The sequence below is a fragment of the Empidonax traillii genome, unplaced genomic scaffold (genome assembly GCF_003031625.1).
Source record: "Empidonax traillii isolate 1590-97213 ecotype Southwest subspecies unplaced genomic scaffold, ASM303162v1 scaffold980:size574330, whole genome shotgun sequence".
NCBI classification, from domain to species: domain Eukaryota; kingdom Metazoa; phylum Chordata; class Aves; order Passeriformes; family Tyrannidae; genus Empidonax; species Empidonax traillii.
Genome location: NW_020956173.1, coordinates 495,877 through 518,176, shown reverse-complemented (window position 1 = coordinate 518,176; position 22,300 = coordinate 495,877). Strand labels below are relative to the sequence as shown.

Below are 22,300 nucleotides of genomic sequence, written 5' to 3'. Positions count from 1 at the left end.
GTGGACGTGGTAAACACTGAGGGGTTACCTTCTGCCTTTCCCACATTTCCCTACAGAATTCCATCACTGAGGAGAGCGTAGTTGTTTGTTTGCTCTGCAGTCCTGAGGGTGAGCATGCACATTTTTGGCTGGGTTACAGCTTTAACTGCTGTTGTCCTTAGAGCTGTGCATAGGCAGTGACATCAAACTGGTCCCAGGAGGTGCTACTGGGAAAGCAGATTTGTGTTTGTTGTGTGACAAGTGGCTCCTCTTCAGGATCTGTCAGCCCATTACTGCTGTCAGTGATGATGCTCTTTGGTTTTGGTGTCGAATTCTGCCTTGAGAACTCACAAAACCACGAATCTGAGCCTGAATTATCAATGCTCAGAGAAGTGTGGCAACGCTGGACTTGGCACGTGGTGATCTTCAGCAGCAGATCCAAAAATCCCTTACAAAAGCACAACCCTGATCCCCCTTGGCATCCAAGGAGAGGACGCCAGCCACCAGACCACACGAGCCTGTTGCAAAAATCAGGGAGAAAGCTGCAAACAGGATTTTATTTTTTTTCTTTTCCTTTTTTTTTTTTTTTTCTTTCCCTGGTGCTGTTTTACACTTGGCCATATGTTGAAAGTGTTTGTAAAATGCTTTAGGATCCTTTGAGAAGGAACGTGATGTTCAACTGCTAGAAAATGCTGCTATTATGCAGCTACTAAACATAGTGTTTTGCAAACTGCACATCCTGGAATAATTTTTTTTCTCTTCACAAAAGCTTTTTTGCAGTGCACCTGCCACTTTGTTGTTCCGCTCTTTTCAGAAAACATGTTGATCCTTAAAAGAATAATAAATACAGGCAGGATTTTCAAGGGTTTTTGAATGGTTTAGGAGCACAAATCCTTCCAAAAGGACACAGCCCAAGGAGATGTGTCCTTTACTGTATCTGCTCTCATTTAAGGGTGATGTAGGGATCCCCCAGGCTTGGTTAAGCACCAGTTAGAAATGATGGGTTAGGCTTCAGAGGTCACTTGAGAAAATGGTCAGGGCTTTGGGTATGAAGTATGGTCAAACCAGGGCCTGATTTCAAGTTAAACGTGACAATTTCAGTGGTTTGCTGCAGTGCTGACGTTGCTGGTGCTCTCTAAAAGGAAAGCATTAATTAATGGCAAGACTAATGATGTGGAGGAAATCAGTTGGGACAAATCTCTCCTAAGGAGACTGATGGGGGGACCACCCATCACCCAGGCAAGAGCTGCCCCTGAAATTCATGGTGGAGTGGTGGTTCTAGTTCTACACTCAAAAGTATAAAGACAAATATTAAAAAAGATCCCATACTCTAAAACCTAATTTGTCCATTGGATGAATTGTGCATTTTAGTAATAAGAATGAGATTGGCTGTTTCTTGAAGACTGATTTTGTTCATTTGTTTGTTTGTTTTTTCCCCAAAAAGGAGGACAACATCTCTCAGATTTGAAACAAACATTTGGCGTGTTTTAGGGCTTGTTCTTCCAGTACTTGTTATTCTAGAAGAGTATAAATCTAAAAAGTTAGAGAAACCCAGGGGATACTTTCTGCTCAGAGACGATTCCTGACCTGGCTGTGTGAACAGACTTGGAAGTCCAACAGGGTTTTTCCGTCTCCATCCACCCCCTAATAGACAGGCACGTGCCGATGCAGCGGCTCAAAACGAACGTGCTTTTGGTTTCACTCGGAAGCCAAATCCCAGCAGAAGCAATCCCGGGCTCCTTCATGCACCGGTGGCTTGGCCGGCCCTCGCTCCACACACTGTGCTTTAATAGCCTGTGAGCCGCCACGTTGTTTGCAGGCGCTGCCAGATTATTTATACTCCATCTGTTCTTCCCCGTCCGTGGATTTGCCAGCCCTTTTCCACGGCTGCGATTTGCCGGGCTTGGGGGACGTGCGCCGCGTCCCAATCCCTCCGTTGTTCCTCCGCCTTTCAACCCGCTCCCGTCTCGGATCCTTGAAGCTGCTTCTCTTTGTAAGACCCAGTCACCATCACTGGGAGAATACCACGGTGATTCTTACAATCATCCATGTAGCATGCGGGGTTTTCTTTCTCCGTTACACGCCAGGGGTCTCTCAGGGTGGGGAGAGGTCAACAAAAGAGCCTGGTTTAGTTTACTTACTGCACCCAGGCCCTGTGTGGGGAGTTTGTGCATGACAGGTTCTTACCTTCCATGTCCTTGGGCAGTGTTTCTCATGAGAAGGGCTGATGTGCACCTAGAACCAGCATCTGCTCCCATCTAGGGGGTGGGTGATACCTAAAAGTTCTCCATTTAGGGCATTTTTCAAGGGCATGCAATGACAGGACAAAGGGTAATGGCTTAAAACTGAAAGAGGGAAGGTTTAGGTGAGATATTAAGAAGAAATTCTTTACCGTGAGGGTGGTGAGGAACTGGAACAGGTTGCCCAGAGAAATTGTAGATTCCCCTTCCCTGAATGTGTTCAAGGCCAGGTTGGGTGGGGCTTTGAGCAACCTGGTCCAGTGTGGATGTCCCTTCCCATGGCAGGAGAGTTGGAATGAGGTTGTTTTAAGGTCCCTTCCAACTCAAACCATTCTATGAGTCTACTATTCTACGATTTACAGATGAATGAATTTCCTCAAAGAAAGCAAAAGCCAGCTTTGCTCCGTAGCTCTTTTTCAGAGTGGTTGCTGCCCACAGTGTGCATTGAATTGGTTCCCGATCCTTCTCTAACAAATTCCTATTGATTCCTTAATGATTCCTGCCATGGTGTTACTGAGGGCTGACTCAGTCCCTCTTCACAGTAGAGGCGATGCCTCGCTGTGTGTGAGAAGAGACGCTGCTGGTTTCACTTTGAGCCCTCAAATGGGTGTTCCCCACCTGTGTTCTGCTTTCGATTTGACTTTTCCCACCTGTGCAGTGGGACCTGTGAGTGTGACACAACCAGGTTTTGACGGTGAATGCTTGTGGGTGTTAGAAAACCCAAACCAAAGACACCAAAAAAAACCCCGAGTGGATGAATATCCGTCTCTCCTACCTCTGCTGCCCGTGCTTGCACCGCCCAGCTGAAGCAGAGCAGGCACTGCGTGGGAGGGGATCTTTGCCCTAATGCCATCTGCATCGGGCCGAGCCATACGGAGAAGGTGTATTTGGATTTCAACTGGCTACTCTGCAATGTTGCTGTTTCTATGGTAACTATTTTTTATTCAACAAGCGGAGCTCAAAATCCGTAGGGCTGAATTCGATCCTCGGCAGAAGCATCTGCAGTTTTTAAGGGGGCTCTTCAGTAGGTGCAGTTTGTAGCTGGCTCTCGTGCTCATTGCTTCAGGGTCGTGGTGTCTTTGAAGCCTCCCTCCCGCCACCCTTTCCTCTTCATCCCACCCCACATCTCTACATTTTGGTCTTCCTCTGATGGCTCTCGTCAAAATGAGGGACAGTTTGCGCGGGTTGTGTTGTACTGGGGGGGGGGATTTCTGTCTCCCTGCAGAGATTGTACCTTCAGGGTAAATTGCTCCTTGTTTAGCCAAGGAAGCTGATGAATCTCAAGCAAGACTGATTCATCTGCAAATAATGCAGAGGATTGCATTTGGTAGGGTTTCTTTCTTTTTTCTTTTTTTTTCTTTTTTTTTTTTTTCCCTCAATTAAAAAACAAATGCCAGATTCCTGTAGAGGCAGATTAACCACTGCTATTACTGAGTTTGTGACTGGTTACCACACATGAACTTTGTGATTCAAATTAGGCTATTAGAAACAGCCAGTTTCTTGCAGAATTAGAGAAAACACTGAGGGGAAGCGATTTCTTTGAAAACAAAAACTGAATCAACTAATATGTTCCCAGTCATACCAGATAGGCCTCACTTCTTCTGTGTCTTTTAACGGGGTAAACCAGGAGAGATGAGGCTGAAGGCAAGAGTATTTCACACTCTTACAGTTGGTGGGGATTAGAGGAGGCTCAGGTCAATAATTTATTAGGGGCTCAGTGTTTCTAATCAGCCTCTCAGCCTTGAAACTTTTCAGCATTCAGGCTTAGGTCTGAATTTTGCGTGAAGTTTTGCTTTTATAATTTGTGTGGGTCTGACTGTCCCGGACCAAAAGAGCCCTGACTTTTAGAGCATTTAAAAATCAGCCTCAAACGTCAAAATTAGGCTCAAAGGAGAACCTTTTGCTCTTATCTCTGCATTGTATTAGCTGCTGGGTTTAAAATGAGATGGTTCCAGTGATCTTGAGCAGAATGGGTTAAAAATGAGGATTTCGTAATCTGAAGTTGATGCCCTTCGCTGTGTTTGGGGCACAGCTTGAGCAACAAGCCCATAGTGCAGCTTCCCTGAGTGTCACAGACAAAAGCAGCTTAGCCAGGTCCCCCTGCTCTATCAGCTTTACCCAGTGCACTGTAAAATTACTTGTGCTCCACTCCTGTGACACGGACAAAATCGAGTTTATTTACACTTAAATTACCTTTGTTGAGCAGAAATACTCAGAAGCCACATCTAGCAAGGTATTTAGGTAGCAGGATAGACAAATGACTATGGCAGTATTGAAATACCACTTTTTGAGTTCAAGACCTAAAGCCAGCGCTCAGTGACTTTATTATTAGGACTTAAGCATGTCACCCACACAGGTGCTTCCCTAAAGCTTATCTGCATCCTTAAGAGCTGGAATGCTGTTTGTGGATCTCTTTCAGAATGACATTTAGGCTCCCAGTTCACCTGACATTTCTGAAACCTGCACCATGTAATTTGTTGCACTTTTTGTGGCATGATTTTTCTCTCTGCTGTGGGGGACTCTCCTGCATCCTTGTTGACTGTTGATCCATTTTCCTTGGCTGCTCTCCAGCAGTCAGAGGGTATTTCCATCACCTGCTCAGGGCTTGTGAACCCCAGGACAGGCAATCTGCTGATATAAATCATAGAGTCACAGAACCACTGAATCATTTAGGTTGGAAAACAACTCTTAAGATCACTGAGTCCAGCCATGAACCCAGCACTGCCAAGCCCCACTATTAAACCATGTCCCCAAGTGCCACACCTGCATGTTTTTTAAATTCCTCCAGGGATGGTGACTCTACCACTTCTCTGGGCAGTCTGTTCCATGCTTGACATGCCATTCAGTGAAGAATTTTTTTCCTAATATCCAAGCTAAACCTCCGTGTGGTCAGTGAGGCTGCTCCTGGGAAACACTGACTTCCAATAAGAGTAAAGATTCACTATCCAAAAAGGCTATAAAATGCTCCAGCTGGTCAAAAGTATTCTTCCTATTCACTTCCATTTCAAAGATAATTGAAGCTCACTGGGAGAAGTTGCTAGAAAATCATGGCTGGTGACATCCTCGTTGGTGGCGTTGGATGCCGTGAAACGGCAACAAAGGGTCGAATTCTGCCGCTCACAATCATTTCAGGCATTTCTTTTGTTCAGCTGCAGAGCCTGGCAGGGACCAGGGGAAAGTCTCACCCCTCCAGTCCTCTTCTTGTAGCTGCTTTTATTAAACAGGCGTCGTTCCTGTCAAAGTGAATAAAGGGAAGAGAGAGCAGTTCATTATCCAGTGTATCACTTTGAGTCTAATACTAATTAAAAGCTTTGCCATCACTTCTGTGGAACCTATTCTTAGAAATTATGTAAATTAATTGGAGTTTTGAAGAGGAGCATATGCCAAATCCTAAGTAATTCCCTGCTGGCTGAGGCAGCTCCAGCGCTGGAACTGGAGAGCGGCATCAGGATCTTTTTTTTTTTTTTTTTGTCCTTTTGTGGCTGCAAAAATCTAAAGCTGCTTTGGTAAATTTTGATGCTTTTCTTTAGCAAATATATGAGACAGATCAAATATCCAGACCCTGACCATTTTCCAGAGAGGTACAGGTACAAAGGCTTTTTCTCCACGAAAGCTTTTCCATCTCAAAAATGACATTTAACACAGGCAGGCTTTTTACTTCCACAGCATTTCTCCAAATAAATGCATGTTCTTGCTTCAAAGAGGATTTTGACCCTCACAAGGGAGATGTACTGGAGATCCCATGAACTTCTCTTGTGAGTTCATTCTTCCTGCTAATTTAATGGGGAAAATATTTACTTGCTGTGCTAAATGAGAAGGAGGATTTGATCCCAAGGTACATAGCGCATGGAGAAAAGGGGATGTGCTTTTGAAGTAAAATAGCTTTAAATATTATTAGCTTTTTTTTTTTTTTCCTATCTGATTATTTTTCCCCTTTGAAAAAAGCCAAAGCAAATAGAAGGAGAAAGACCAAAGAAAATGATTCAGATAAAAATGAGAAGCAGTGTGATTTGGTGTCGATGTATTTTGGTCTCAATCAACAAATCACTTTAAAAGTTGATGAAACTACTTGCATGTTTAAAGATAAACATGATTAAGTACTTTGGTGGATCTTGGCTTATTATGTATCGAGCTGGATCTGAGCGTGAGTTGAATCGTGGAAGGTTTGATGGGAAGATGCTGCAGTGTAAGCTTGTTTCCAGATGCACAATTTGCAAAGTTGCCTTTTCTTTACAACCTCACGTGTGAGGATTAAGAGACGCCGGGTGTGGATCCTAGTGCAGGAGGAGGCAGCCCTCCAGTCCAGATGCTTTTTTGCCTTTAGAGATTTAAAGTCCAGTGCTGGTGAGCTTGGATTTTTGCAGCCACTGTCTTCTCCTGCTGAAGCCTTTTCAGTATTAAAGCTGGCAGTTTTTGATAATGTTTCTGTCCCTGGTACTGTGCAACCTCCGTGTACCAGGAGCCACATTCTCTTCCCTGCTTTAGACTTTATTTCAATGAAACACTGTCTGTGCAAAGCTGCTAGAAATGGGTCTCCTCTCTTTCTGATGCTTTAGTGATGTGCAAATGGTGGCTAGCAAATGAAATTATAACTGATGGCTACAGAATCATAGAATCACAGAATGGTTTGAGTGGGAAGGGACCTTAAAGATCATCCAGTTCCAACCCTGTGTCATGGGCAGGGACACCTTCCGCTAGACCAGGTTGTCCAGAGCCCCATCCAACCTATCCTTGAACACTTCCAGGGATGCCAAGCTCCTCTTGGCAACTTGTTCCAGTGCCTCACCAGCCTCATGGTGAAGATTTCTTCCTAATATCTGATCTAAATCTGCCTTCCTTCAGCTTAAAGCCATTCTCCCTTGTATTATCACTGCATGCCCCTGTAAAGGGTGCACACCATACTGGAGGGCTCTCAGACTCCTGGATATCTGCTCCTTCCACAGCCATTAGTTCCTTGAGCTCCAGGCCATTATTGCTAAATCTTCCTCAGTTTCCCTATCAGTATATTCTTCTGCTCTGAGACTAAACCCGTTATGAATTTTTTTTTTTTTTAACTGCTTTTAGTTTCTCACAGAAAAGGCTCCGTAACATTGCAGGGTTGTGAGATGAAAACAACAATTCATTTAGCCACGGTTGGAGCTTGTAAAAATCCTTATCTCTGGCAGCACCAGGAATGTAAGATCCCAAAATAGAAGTTGTTAAGCCTAACAAGCGGAGACAGGTCTTGGGAAAAGAAAGCACGATGACATACAACTTTGGATCAATAGAAAATCATTTTAGAACAAGAATACAGCATGTAGCAATGAATGTAGATGGGTTTGTCATTGCTAACCACTTATTAGATAGCAAGCTTTCTGCATGTATTTTGGAGCAGCCTGTGAGTGTGTGTTAAATATAACATCATCTCTTTTTGTGCTTGTTTTGGCTAATGCACCGATGGTTTGGAACTACTGTAGGACATTTTTATTGAATGAACACAAAATGCAATCATTGCTCTGGAATTAGGATGCCAGCTTGTATGACTATTGGATAGGGGTCACAAGGGATGGAGTAATTAGATGCTAAACACTAAACTGGTAGCAAGTTGAATCTGGGTTGCTTATGAGTTTCAGGATCCTGCTGCCCTCCCCAGAGTTGCTTTGGGGAACCCTCTGGGGTTTGATCCCAGGTGAAAGTGTTTTGTTGGACATGTACTTGAGCACAGCTGCCTGTTTTCCCATCAACATGTTCCCTTGTTGCCCACATTCTGTGTCTGAGTTCAGTGTCCAGGCCTTAGTCCACCTTCAGTCTCCTGGCTGTTAAAAAACACCTTTCCAACTTGCTGTCTTGGACACCAGTGCAGGTGCTTATTTTGGTGCCCTGTAGGTACTGGACATCTATCAGGGCAAATCAGGGCCATCCTGAGCTGTTTCCATCCATGTTGTGCATTACCCTGGGGGATGTGAGGAGGAGTCCTGACACTCTTGGACCCCTAGTTGCTCTCTGGTGGTAGTGGCTGTCAGAGGTGAAGAGGCTCTGCCAGGGGATGATTTTCAAGCAGCCATTTCTCAGGCAGGTCCTCATTTTGGTGAGCACAATCTCTTTGTTGACTGAGTTCTGCTTAGATGCTGCTGATGAGGTGGACATACATTGTGCTTTAGGTGTGGTGAACTTGGGTGCTGTAGATGTGTCCTCTAGGAGTGAAGTTGCCCCCTCCCTTTCTGTGGTTGGGTTGGCATGAAAAGAACGTAGGATCAGAAGCACTCAGCTAAGTGACAAAATCCACGTGGACACCTTTCAGATAGGTTTTCAAATGCATTGGCTCCTTGTTGGATGTCACCATGTGTTCCTCTTCCCATCTCTTCGTGCAGGACCATGCTGATTTGAGAAACCACTTCTTCACTGTGGGGATGAAGCTGGAGGCAGTGAATTTGAGGGAGCCCTTTCATATCTGCCCTGCGTCAGTGACCAAGGTGAGATCTCAGAAAGGAGGGATGAGAACAGCCTGATGAAGAACCTCTGACTGGTTTCCACCACATTTAGTAAAATTTGGGAGTGGTACTTAATTGGCTGGAGGACACACGAAGGAATATGTTTAAAATCCATGGATGTTCCTAATTAATGAATTGAGTCTTTCTCACAAGCATCCCAGCTGAGTGGATGCACTTAGAACCAATGGGGATGATGTTCATCCACCACTTCCATGCAAAACAAAGGGATCCCTCTTTTGTCTCTGTCTCCCCTCCATCCATTTGTATTTTCCCTGCCCGTCTGGCAAACCTTTGGAAATCATACAGCTGAATGGAGTCAGTAGCTGGATGTTTAATCCACACTGTCAGAGGCAGGAGAGAGGAAGGCTGTGAGGTCTCCAGGATCACCTCCAGCCCCTGCTCAGCTGTGAGCACACTGAGTGACTCTGAACCCCAGTGCTTTCCCTTGCCTCAGTTTACTCATCTCTAAAACTCAGGCTTGGATGGAAAGCGTTAGGTGAGGGCAGGTTATTTTCAGTAGTTTGATCCCAAGGTTTGGCTTTTTCAGCTTTGCATGTTACCTAATGTTCTGACTTTGGTCTCTTCTTTTTTATCCCTTAGGTTTTTAACAATCATTATTTACAAGTGACCATTGATGACTTGAGACCTGAACCCAGCAAAATCTCAATGCTCTGCCATGCAGATTCCTTAGGGATCTTGCCAATACAGTGGTGCCTTAAAAATGGAGTCAATCTCACACCTCCCAAGGGTTCGTATTCCTTCTCAGTGATTTTCAGGTTTCCTTTGAAGCAAATTGTCATGTTTTTATTGGCTTTAAAACTGTGGTGGTGGTTGCTCCAGAGCATCACCTGAAGTATCTCAATACAGAGTAGCTCTCTGGAGTGATTGGGGCTGTTCTGGTTCACACCAGCCTATGAACTTCTTAGCAAACGTGTCTTGCTGGTGGATTAATGTCCATGTGCTTTGAAGTCTGAATCAGGCTGAATTTATCCTCGTGAATTCCTGTTAAACGAATCCTAGCAATTCTTTGTGTATGTAAAGAAGAAAAGGAGCATTAAGAGTCCCGTCACACTACAGGCAAACCAGGCATCTCCCTACAGCATCCACCTGGGTACAACACCGAGGCCAAGCAAAGCTCCTAAATCTGAATGTCCAAACTGAACTCAACAGCTGCCTGCCCAGGAGTGTGTAGGCTGTCTCAGAAAATCCCAGGCGAGGGCTCATTGTGAGCAGTGTTCAGGTCAGAGCCAGGAGAAGCAGCCTCCAAGGGTGCTATTCCCCAACTTTGTAGCGGTGCAGTTCATTACTCTCAGTTTCAGACAACCACCTGCGGTGCCCCAGCAATATTTCTCTGCTTGAAAAACGTGTTGGTTCCGTGGAATTTTAGATTTTTGAAGCTGGCTGGCTTGTTGGTCCATTGCCAAAACTTGGTGTTGCTTGGGAGAAAAAGAAACCTTGAAAAAAAACAACAACAACAAAAAAATCATCCCACTAAGTTTTGTGTAGGAAGATTTGTCTTCATTTTGGAAAAATTATGGTGCTGCCAAACCCAGGGAAGTGGAGGGTTATTCTGTACTGGATTCAGAGTCCTCTTGTGTGTATCCAGAGTGCTTTTTCAGCAGATGCAATTTGAAATTCCCACCAAAGTCCTGGAGCCCTGTGCGTGCGGCTGCATACGGTGCATCCATTCTTACTCTGCTGCTTATACTGAAATAAATGCATTCTGTAAATGTGCTGTCTGGGGCTTTAGCTCCCTCCTGCCTAAATCCAGGTGAAATGATAATACCTGTGTAAGTGCTCACTGATACTGGCTAGAAAAGATGTTAAAAATGAGAGCAAATGAAGTATTTTGCATTTTTTTCCACCCAGATTCACATGCAGCTTCCCCCAGGCTGGATAATTAACCGAAGCAGACCATGGGCCAGACATTTCTCTTTGCAGGGTCATGGCCTAATAATTTCCAAGTCATGCTGATACAAAGCCTGTCTGAGGTGGTGTTTTATGGGTCAAGTATGCGCAAACACTTTTTTAGATGCCAAGGTTTTTAGATATGTCTGAAGCATCCGTTTTATGAATATTTTGTCAGCTTAGCCAGTAAAGTCTAAAGGGAAAGTAATTACCTGGTCTGGTGCATCAGACCAGCAGCCTGGCCTAGTGGAAGGTGTCCTTGCCCATGGCAGAGATTGGAACTAGGTGATCTTCAAGGCCTCTTCCAACCTAACCCTTCTGTGATTCTATGATCCAGTGTGATGCCTGGTGATTGGACACCTGAGAAAATGTAGAAAGTCTCCCCTTATTCCCCTGATGAAAATAAAATTTTCTTTCTTCTGTGAGATTAGAAATTCTGAAGGGAAGCTATTTAAAAGGCGTGAAGCCGGTGGCAGATAGATGCATTCTAGATGTTGCTGTATTTTTTACACTGTATATGAGGGCTACATGCCCACATTGCATTTTAGCACCTTTGGTGTCAAAAACCTTTTCAGTTGGTAGACAGTTTCTCTGAGTTGGTGAAATGTAATCAGATACTAGAATGATTAATTTAAAAATAAAACCTCCCAAACTAAACACAAGAAAACCCCATAAACCACAAAAAAAAAAGAAAGCAGAGGGAAAGTGAAAAGCATCCAAACCTCTTCTGGGGGTGCCAGACTTCTCTGAGCAGAATAATACTGGTTTTGGGTAAAAAAACAATGGCCAGGTCTTATATAAGGGAGCTGCAGTGCTGCAAAGTGGGGAAGGCTGTGGTGTGAGCTGGCTCCTAATGAGCTGGTCTGCACAAGGAGGAAATTCCACCACTTCCACCCAAATCACAGCTCTGCCTGCCCTGGACCGTCCAGAATTTCCCCGTCTTGCACCAGATTGGACCAGCCTCCTGCTACCCCAGTGCTCCCACGTTCCCAACCAGCATCACCCCTGACAGAGAATAGGTTTGCAGCATTACTTCACCAGGAAGGTGCTCAAGCATTGGAACAGGCTGTCCAGGGCAGTGGGGGAGTCACCACCCCTGGAAGTGTTCGAGAAATGACTTCATGTGGTCTAGTTGAGAAGGTGGTGATGGGTCAAAGGTTGGACTCGATCTGAGAGGTCTTTCCCAACCTTTATAAGTCTGTGGTTCTGGTTGTGTTGCCCAAATGGCTCTCCCTGTTGAAAGGCAAGAAGTTCCCATGAAGCAAAGGATGGCAATGGAAGAAGTACCTTTTTCTTTTTGTGAGAAGAGTTTCTTTGCTGTATTTTGGGCTTGAGTTTTTTTTATTAATATATGGTTGACGAGGAGGTTCTCTGTTCTTAAAATTAACTGAATTAATTTCATCAGAACAGTGTGCCAGGTTGGGGCATTTGAGTTCAGAGTCCTTTATTTATCTGATAACTGTTCTCATGCCTTTTTGCCTATCGGGGGTTTGTTGAAGCCAAACATGAAGTAAATGAGTCATGAACAGGAGGTGCAAACATTTGCTACCACAAATAGAGAGCAGTATTTTCCTGTACAGTGCCAAAAATGAATACCCATTTACTGCCGCTGTATAAACATTGAACAAGCACTGTTTATATTTATTAGAGCTGGATTTATAGACCACTTCCCTTTAGAGTAACAACCATTGTTTTATGAGCTATTAAGAAGGGGAAAAACATTTTGATAGTGCTCCTAGTTGTAAGGCTTAGTAAGGAAATGCCGCCTCCGAAGCCTGGAGTACATTTGTATTGTTGTGTTTGCTTCTTGTTAGACTGCTGGGCTCTTCCATGGCGAAAGCTGAGATGGCAAACACAGCGAGGTTTTAAATGTTTGAGGAGCAGCAGCAGCTGCATCGTGCAAACACAGCTTTCAGTGTTGTTACTTGGGCTGAGCCTTCCAGGATAACAGTGTGTGAATGCCATGTGCTAATGGAGGCACTGGGTATGTGGTATCTCCCCACGTACTGAGGGAGGCAGCTTGTGGCATGATCACAGAACCACAGAATCATTATGGTTGGAAAAGGCCTCCAAGATCGTCGAGTCCAACCTTTGACCAATCACCACTTGGTCAGCCAGACCACGGCACCAAGCGCCACGTCCAGTTGTTTTTTGGACACTTCCAGGGGTGGTGACTCCACCACTTCCCTGGGCAGTCCATTCCAATGCCTGACAACCCCTTCAGTGAAGAAATTCCTGTCCAACCTGACACTTCACTTATCACAGCTTGAGGCTGTTCCCTCTTGTCCTGTTGCTTGTTGCCAGGGGGAAGAGCCCAATCCCCACTTGGCTACACCCTCATTTCAGATAATTGTAGAGAGTGATAACGTCCCCCTGAGCCTCCTTTTCTCTAGGCAAAATAACCCCAGCACCCTCAGCTGCTCCTCGTATGACTTACCCACCAGACTCCTTCCCAGCTCAGTTGCACTTTTCTTACACTCCAGCACCAGAATGTCTTTCTTTGAAGTGAGGGGCCCAGAACTGGACACAGTGATTGAGGTGCAGCGTCACCACGATGTTCCATAAAAAGGCCTTATATAGGTCAGGGCTTGTTTGAGCCAGTTCCTTGGTGTGCTCCTGTTGGAATCATCCTCACTGTGCTGCTGAAGTGAATTATGGCAGACGCTCTTACCGCCCTCCCATTTTTCATGCCTTCTGAAGTCTAAAGTGGAAGATCTTCCAGTGATGTCAGCGGTGCAGGGCCAGGCCAACCGGTGGGTGTGCAGTGACAGCACAGTCAAGCTTTAACACCTCACTGAAACCTCTTTAATGTGCCTTTTCCACCCACTCTGACAAGGTTTTTGCGTATCTTGCAAACAAGATGCAAAACCTGTCCATGAGGGGTTTAAATCAGAGATGAGAAGAAGTGCAGGGTATGGTCAGGTTTTTGATTCTCTGGCAGCTGAGGTGGACCCCAGGTGATTTCATTTATAGAGCTGTGTCCTGGCTGTCCCCACAGGAATCCCATCCCCAACTTCTGGCATTGATGGAGAGTGGGAGGGACTTTCACAGGGCAATTCTGCTCTGTCTGCAGGAGGACAAACAGACCACCTCTAGATCTGCCTTGGGGACTGACTGACAGACTCCTTGGGGAACCCAGGGTGACAGGCACAGCTGTAGATGTCCCCACTGCAAACATCTGTATGTGATCAGACAGATCCCCCTCTGACATCAAGTGATGTGCACATCTCCTCCTGTTTTCCATTTCGTTTTATGAAGCTGAAAAGTGTCTGGCAAACAAATAACTCGAGAGAAAAAAAGGAGATGGAGAAGAAGAGGGAAGAAAATGCTGTTGCAGAAATTATTTGCTAAAAAAAAGACAGTGCAGGGGTATTTTTTTATATGAAACATGAATTTTCTTTATAAGTAATTGCCCTTTCTTTATTTCCCCGTGCATGTTTATTTCTAATTTTCTAATTATTATGCACTTTGATGCCCCACAGAGACAGGCATCTTTGCTTAAGGCTTTATCTCAGTAGTTTGTCATGTGTACAGTCATTAGGATAAGAAGTTCATCTTATCCCAGATACTTTGCATCTTAGCAGGATGCTTGGGATTCATTTTCAAAATTTTTACTTCCATTTTTGGGATCTGGCTGACTGATAAGGGACTACATTCAGTATTCCCGTCCTTTCTTGCCCATAAAAAATGTCACAATTTTCATTGTCGTAAATGATTAATTCACATCTGATCTTGAATGTCCCTTTGTGCCTATCAATGCAAAAAAAATTTAGGGATGTTCTGTGAATCGAGGCCAGGCTGAGATGCCAGGAAGGGAGACTGGTGGGAGAACTTGCCCTTTGGGTGACTCCTGAAACTTTCCAGTGAGACTAGTTCTGCCATAATGTTATTAGAGTATCCACAGGGCCTTAAACAGGATTAGCACTCACTGATTTCAAGCACTGTGAACATTCAGATTAGGAGGCAGGCAAAAAAAGCCCCCCAAAAATAAATTAAAAAAACCCCTTTCTGTCTCAAGAGTTTATTGCCTAAATAGCCAAGTAAGAATAGTGAATGAGCAGAGGTCTGATTTGCCTTTCTGTGGTGGGACTCTTTGAGAGATGCTCATATAAATCCATGTGGTTTCCCTCTTTTACCTGGAAGCAGAGGCTGAAGGGATCATCTAGTTGCTGGGACTGGGAAATTTGTGGTCATTTTCATGCTCTGCTCCAGATTTCTGTAACATTCTTACTGTGTTGGGATTCAGCTCACATCCACTGAGCTCCTGGGAAGTCAGTCATGGAGGGTACATCCATGTCAGTGAAGAGAGGGCTCATCTCATGCTTTGAAAGAGAGGGCAAATCAGCTTCTGATTGTGCTGATCGTCTCCTTGTCCACTGCTGAGGGACCAGCTCATAACCCATGTCCAGCTTCACAACCCCATCTTTTAGATAGCTAAAGGAAGGAGAAAGAAGTCCATGAGAAGCCCCACCAGGAAACTGGGGACAGCAGCACTTCTCAGTAGTCATGGGCTTTTAAAAGTTGGTAGATGCTAACAGAAAAGGGAAAATAAGGAAAATATTTATGCTTTATTACTTCTTAATGAAGAGTTTGAGTTTTCAAAGTGAACTGCAGAGGGTGTGTGAGTGAGGGCTGGAGATGTGTTGACATTGGCTGTCGTGGTGTATAAAGGGGCACTCAGAGAAATTGCCTGGTGATGCTGCGCAGTTCACTGTGTTGGGATGGGATGCTGAAACACAGATGTTCGTCTGCTTGGGGACCATTTTGTGCTTTCTCTCCGGTGTGAAGTGGTGGCTGATGGCACTTTCTGTCTTGTCCTCCTGCAGGTTACTCTGGCCAGGACTTTGACTGGGCAGACTACCAGAAGCAGTGTGGAGCGGAGGCGGCGCCTCACCTGTGCTTTAGAAACGTAAGTTCTTCCTTTGGCCTTGGCATTGCTCCTTGTCTGTCCTTGGGAAGCAGAATGGCTTGCACAGAAAAGCTGCAGCGAGGCTTTGGGAGGTTCCCCAGACCACCAGGAGTCTGCCTTAGGAAGGAAACGGGAGAAGTGTTCCAGGTCTCCATCCGTAAAAGAGAAGAAACTCTTCTCTTCCTCTTGTCTTTATCTGATTAGTTTCCTGCTCTTCATCTCCTCTCTGATTCTCTACAGCACTTAGCACAAGAAGGATCTCAACTGAGCATAACAAGTAATCTAGGAGCTATTAAAAAAAGCCCCAGCTAAGTATAAAGAAATTGCATGGTTTCATCTGTCCCTTTTCACATTTTGGGTTTTTTCCCTGGTTCCCAGGGGGATACATATAACCCAACCACATGTCTTTCAAAGCTAAGGTTGAAAATATTGAGCTCATAGTATGAGAGGAGTGATTAACCCTCACAGGTGAGGTTTGGGACAGTTCACGTGCTTCCTCGATGCCACAACAGTGATGTGAGAGTGAGCAGCCCAACCATAAGAGTCCATAAGTTGGAGTCCATAAGATTCAGAGCTTTGGAAATGTTTCACAGGCTGTTTTATGGCGATGACAATCCTCTGTGACTGGATCTGACAGGTGTTCATCACTTGGGGAAAGGCAGATCCAGCTTTCTGCCTTTTCCAGTAACCTGACGCTCTTCTTCATGTGCCTGTCAACTGATGGAAGTTGAGATCCTGTCAATACCTGAAAATGTTACTGATGATGGTACCTAAATGTTAGTGGTGCAACTAAAATGAGCCCAGAAGGATTTGTGAAATAAAGTAGTGGTGTGGATGGTGGACAAGCAGGTTCCTCTAGGAATAACATGTCTTTTCACTGTACTCAGGAGTCACAGGACTGGGAGATGAGGTGTTTATGGAAAGATGGAGAAAGTCTCACCAAGCACAGGCACAGGTTTTGCATGGCATTGGTCATCCGTGGTGGCCCAAAGGGCAGCCTGGCTTGGAAGCTTTGATAGTGAATTGGTGAATTTTTTGTTGATGAATTCAGAAGACCTGTACCATCAACAGAGCCTGACTTGAGAATCAAATTAGAGTAAGGATTTCTTCACCCCATTTATTGTGCTATCCTATGCACAATAAAGTCCATCTGTGTTGAGGGACTTTAGTGAAGATTGTTGAAAGTGGTGAGGGAAGCTGGACAGTGCTGCTTCACACCAATAGAGAGGGAGAATTGTCATGTTTCTTCTCTTGTGCAGTCACCCCTCCTTTTTCCTTATATCTCTTTTCATTTTGTCGAGTAATGGATCTGTTCTCTTAGCACTGGCAGCCTTGAGAACAGTCTTTGCATAATATCCTCCAAGATTAAATCAGGTCTGAGCACTTTTTTGTCCTTTTTTTTTCTCCTAAGGAAACATTCACCAGATGAACATGTGTCTGTCATTCTTTCAGTCTTGATAACACAGTTCTTTGCAGAGAGATGCAATCTCTCTGTTGTCATTTGTTCAGCCTCCCTGGCAGGTCTGTCCACTTGATTTGAGGCTCTGAGGGGCTCTTTGATAGAAGCTTTTTTGCAAGCACATCTTCCACCTCGTGCAGCCAGACGTGGTGCTGGCAGTGGATGTGCTGTAGCTGTTTTCCCAGGGGGAATATTTAACAAGGAGAGGCAGTTATGAAATGGATTGACATGACCAAATGCCTAGTAAAATAAACTCCCAGCTAACTGTTTTGTCATTGATTCTGTACAAATGAGCCTCCAGCACCGAATGGCAATGAAAGGAGGCGGCGTGATGATAAATGACGTTTCCTTGTTAGGTGACATAACAGGCATTTAAACAAACTCACCCTGCTTCTCTGCAGTCCTGGCCATCAGCAGCTCTAACAGGGTGAAGCTGATCTGGGTGCTGAGCAAGGCTTGGGACAGTCCAAGTGATATTTGAGACTAGCGGCACGTTCTTGGATGAAAAAATGACCAAATCCAGAAGTTTTTGGTCTCACAGAGAGCTCCCAGTGATTGCTCAAGTTGAAATTCCCACAGCCCTTGATGGTATAAAAATAGCAGAAGTATTGAATTCGAACCTGGCTTCCAGTTTCTCACAGGGGTTGGCTGGATGGGAGATTGGTGCCGTTTTGAGTCAGTGGCAATTATTTCCCATCCCAATTAGTATTAGCCACAGTCTCAGCCAAGAAGGGGAACCTTTTCGTGCTCCTGTGTGACAAAAGAGAGAGATGCAGAGGTGCTGCCATTGTCACTGGTGATCTTGGCCTTGGTCAGTGGCGGGTGAAAAGCAAACCATGTTAAATTTGTGCTTCCCACTGACAGCCTGATTGAAGTCACACAGTGCTGGGGTGCTGTATTTCAGTATTTGCAGTATTTTCAGTATTTACTCTTGGCTCTTTCAGACATCCTTCAGCCGTGGCTTTACTAAGAACATGAAGCTGGAGGCAGTGAACCCCAGGAACCCTGCAGAGATATGTGTTGCTTCTGTCACCTCGGTGAAAGGACGGTTAATGTGGCTTCACCTGGAAGGTAAGGGCTGCAACAGCTTCTTGTGTTTGCCTGGTTCACTCACTCACTCACTCACTCACTCACTCACTCACTCACTCACTCACTCACTCACTCACCCACTCAATTTTGTCCTTCCTCCTCTGCACAAAATCGCTTTCTTCAGCTTTTCTGTTTTGTACATGTTGACCAATAGTGTGTTCTAAAGAATTATCTTTCCCTAATCTTTCTCTGAGGGAGCTGCAAACCCTTCCACCCTCCCATCCATGTGGATTCTTATCAGCATGATCTCCATTGACAGAAACCTCTTTCCTGCCCTCGTGGTAGACCTCCATCCTGGGAATGGAAGTTTGCCTCACTCGTGCAGCTGAGACTTCCACTGGGATTCCCAACATGCTGTCATGGTCTCTCCTGTCCCCCAGCAACCAACTTCCCTAACCCTTTCTCCCTCCCTCCTTCCCTCTCTCCCTCCCTCTCCTTTTTTCAGCTGTGTCCATAAAACTTGTGCAATATATGCTGTTCCATGAGCATCCTGTGCTCACTTCCCTCCTCCCTGTGACTATGTAGTTTTCTTTGTTGATGTAAGAGGAATCTTGAAGTCAGTAACTCTACTCTATAGACTTTAGAAAGCCCTGACCCCGTGGGGGACAGCAGCAATGTACAAGCAGTGTTAGGACAGTGCTGGAATTCTAACAAAGCATAATAACATATAAAAACTTTCATCTCCATCTTTCTTGAAATGAAGTATAAATCAGCTCATATTTTTTTTTCTGTTTTTGCACTTGCAGCTCTTTTCTCAATTTGTCTGGGCAAGGACTGATTAAGTATGTGTAACTTAAAACAACACAGGGATTTTTTTTTTTTTACTATTGCTTTAAAACCTGTAATTTGTAAAATTCAGATAGCCATGTTCATTGAAGTGTTTTGATGGGCACTGTGATAAACCATAAAGTTGTTGCAGCATCTGTCATTGTCACAACATAGTTTAGTTTTTACCCATGTTTGAAGCTACTGGCTTCATCTGTAAGGGATGTAAAAGCTTCAGTTTTCCTCTGAAATCAATATTAATCAGGTCAGCTTCAACTACAAATGGAGTATACCTCCTTGCTTTTTTTTCTGGAGAACCATGAACATGGCAGAGGCATTTCCAGTGGCCCACAGTAAGATTTTGGCCCTCCCAGGGTAAAATGGTTACGAAAGGTTTAATGTGAGTACAAAACATAGTTGAGCGCATGATTTCAGGAAAGAACAGAGGGACTGGGCTTGAGGCAGGAAGTTCTTACAGAAATCATATGTGAGATGAAAACTCAAGCCTGATCTACACAAAAGGGCACCTTCCCTCTGTAGCAAGATGCTCAGGTCTTCATATTTTGGATCTGGAAGACAGCGAAAGCAGGATTGATACTAAATATATTGCTTTGTCATCACCTGGTATATCACCTCCAGTTAATAAAAACATTGGCAGGTAACCCAAACTATAATTTGTGCCAGCAGCTTGCTCTAAAATACAAGACAGGCAGATGCTCAGTGGTTTTGCTCTACAAAAATAACATTCTATGGTAGACAAACCCTTCCTTACTCCTCTATGATAAATCCCATTCCTGGAGATTTTTTACTCAATTGCTACCTAAAGAGAGAATCCCCCTGAGTTTTTGCTATTGGCAGAGCTCTGTGCAGTAACAGGTTGTGTTTTTTCCTCTGAGATAACTGGTTGCTTCTAATTCAAGGTACCAACAGCTCATCTGTAAGCTGGTGTGGACACGGGGCAAATATTTTTGTTAAAGAACTGAAGTCAACACTTGTTTGATATTCCATTCTCCCTAAGGCTGTTGTTGAATTTACACCCATCTGGTCAAGGAATCTGACCCATTTTGGCAACTTCCCTTCTTAAATAACCAGGTGCCTTTGCCTTTATATGCATAAAATATGGCTAGAGGCAGGGAGAGGACAACACGCACCCAACCTTGCTTCCCTCCCTCATCTCTTTCTCCCTGCCTTTTACTCTCTTAATTTCTTAAAGGATTTTTTTTTTTTTTTTTACAACTTAGCAGGAGAAAATCCATGTGTGTCTCCTTGTCTTTTGAGTCCTGATACATAGATGCTTTACATTTGGTTTATATCTCGATACCAGGAGTAGAATGATCTGTAGTAAAAGGAAAAGATGCAAAAAGACTGCTGTAGAAATACATCACTACAGTATGCACAGTTGTGCTAAAAGAGGTGTTAAAAAACAACAACAAAAAAAAACAAAACAGAAAAAAGAAAACCAACACAAAACCCTGCTTGCAGAGTTGTAAAATAAATGTGGCTTGAGCCGTGGCGTGGTTTTTTGACTCCACTGATATACTGCTGTTTCTAACTGATTATTTACATTCTGGAAGCAGCTAGGCTCCCCAAGTGCCATGGGAGCCCCTTGCTGAAGACCTCGGGTCCCACCATTTGTCACGGGCACGTCTGAAGCTTTCATTGTTGCCCTCCCAGTTTCGCTGTCTGACAGCCCAAACTGCAGCCATAAACCAGGACGTGGTAGTTAAGCGCCGTCGAGCCAGACATGAGGGAACATTGCCTAATAAATAAATCACACTTTGTACAGTAGCAAAACTCTGTAAACTTCAGGGCAAGCATTTAATGAGCAGCACTATAGTTCCCCCGTGGTGGAGGAGAAGTCCAGGACTGATGGGATGCTTCGGCGCATCCCGGCACTTTCCGCTACTTTATTACTCATCATCTGCATTGTTAATTTTTACTGGTTCATTTTAGATTTGAAAGCTGGAGCTTTCTGGTGTGAATTTATACAAGTAATAATGTACCCTCGCTGCACAGCCGAGGAATTTTGAGGAAAACCCTTTTTTTAATCACTTCTCCAGGGACTTTCCCATTGACAGTTTTCTAGAGCTGCTGCTCTGTTCTTCCCATCCTATAGGATTCATAGCAGGTCACAGAAGTTTTCCTCACCCTGATTCCAATCATCTCCCTGTTCTTTTCCATTTAACCTCCCGAGTCTCATGGACATTACTTAGTCTGAGAAGATGGCAGCATAAAATGCAGCAAATGAAACTAACGAGTCTCAAACAAGCAGTTTTCCACTTTCACGAGTGAGGCCAAAGGCAGCAGTAGGATGTTGGAAGTGGGAGGCAGGGTTATCAGTTGTCAGAGGGGAGAGGCAGTGCCAGGGAGGACAGAGTAGCTGTGAATATGTCTTAAAGAGGAATAGAGGTGTTGCAGGAGAAGAGACATTATGGTGCTTCCTTGCTTGTCAGGGTGGCTGCAGCTGTAAACTTCAAAACCAGAATGTTCCTAGACTCATAGAGCCATTTTGGTCAGAAAAGACCCTTCATGTCGCACCTATTTCTGCCTTCCAGCAGGAAAGTACATTTGATCAGTTTATTTTTAGAATAATTTGGAATCACAGAATCATTAAGCTTGGAAAACACCTCTAACAGCATTTGAGTCTGTTTGGTCAGAATAACATCATTACAATAACGAAAATAGTGTTTTTTCCCAGACCTAGTGACATGTCAAGGAGGACTGTGTTGATTTCTTGCTTGGTTTAGAGTTTGATCCATTTCTTGCTCACTTTGTGCATGTCTTGCCACTGACTTCAGCCATTCTTATACTGGAGAATGTTCTTGGCTGGATTTGTGGTGTTGGATGAAAATGTTTCCCCACTGGAGAGTGCAGCTTTTATGAGGTTCAGACTGAGCAGTTTCCTTGGGATATTTTCTTGTGGAGGGAAATGGTTTTGCAGGGAATGTCAGCTGCTGAGGTCTTGGATTCAGCAAGTTGTGTACCATGTGCTTTCATCCCATCCTCTTCTCTTCCCCGTATCCCAGTGAAGTAGACATTATTTTCAATTCATACTACATGAACACGATGCTTATCTCAGAGAAACGTCATGGAGACACCCATGAGTCTATGCAGGCATCATGATTTCATGTTTTAATCATTTCCTCCAGCAGTGTGGGCACCAGCACCTATTTTCCTGCTGTCTTTGGGTATTCATGCATCCACACCCTCTCAGAGAGCAGCAAGTTTGTTCCTAGAGACAAGATCAGTCCAAGTGCTGCATCTCATCCTCAGGATGCTGTTCCCATCACAAAGTTCAATTACTGTTTCAATTACACCACAAGCCCTTGATGAACATTCATTAGTGGAAGTTCCCTGTAGTCATCTGGCTGTGCACAGTCAAACACTTCTGCCTTAAGCAGGAGGCAAAGATGTTGTAACAGATGCCAAGGCAAGGATGGTGCAGGGGAAGCTGCTGCTCTTTTGGTCTCTTTTATTAGGA

General features: G+C 44.4%; 1 protein-coding gene across 1 annotated transcript in view; it reads left to right on the top strand.

Moving 5' to 3' along the window:
* Window positions 1-22,300, top strand: part of SFMBT2 (Scm like with four mbt domains 2) — a 100,433-nt gene that overhangs the window by 45,829 nt on the left and 32,304 nt on the right. Inside the window, exons 7-10 of the mRNA XM_027903548.1 lie at window positions 8,570-8,671; window positions 9,290-9,437; window positions 15,424-15,506; window positions 17,910-18,036. Of these exons, the coding sequence (XP_027759349.1) occupies window positions 8,570-8,671; window positions 9,290-9,437; window positions 15,424-15,506; window positions 17,910-18,036 (460 nt within the window). The remainder of the gene's footprint in view (window positions 1-8,569; window positions 8,672-9,289; window positions 9,438-15,423; window positions 15,507-17,909; window positions 18,037-22,300) is intronic.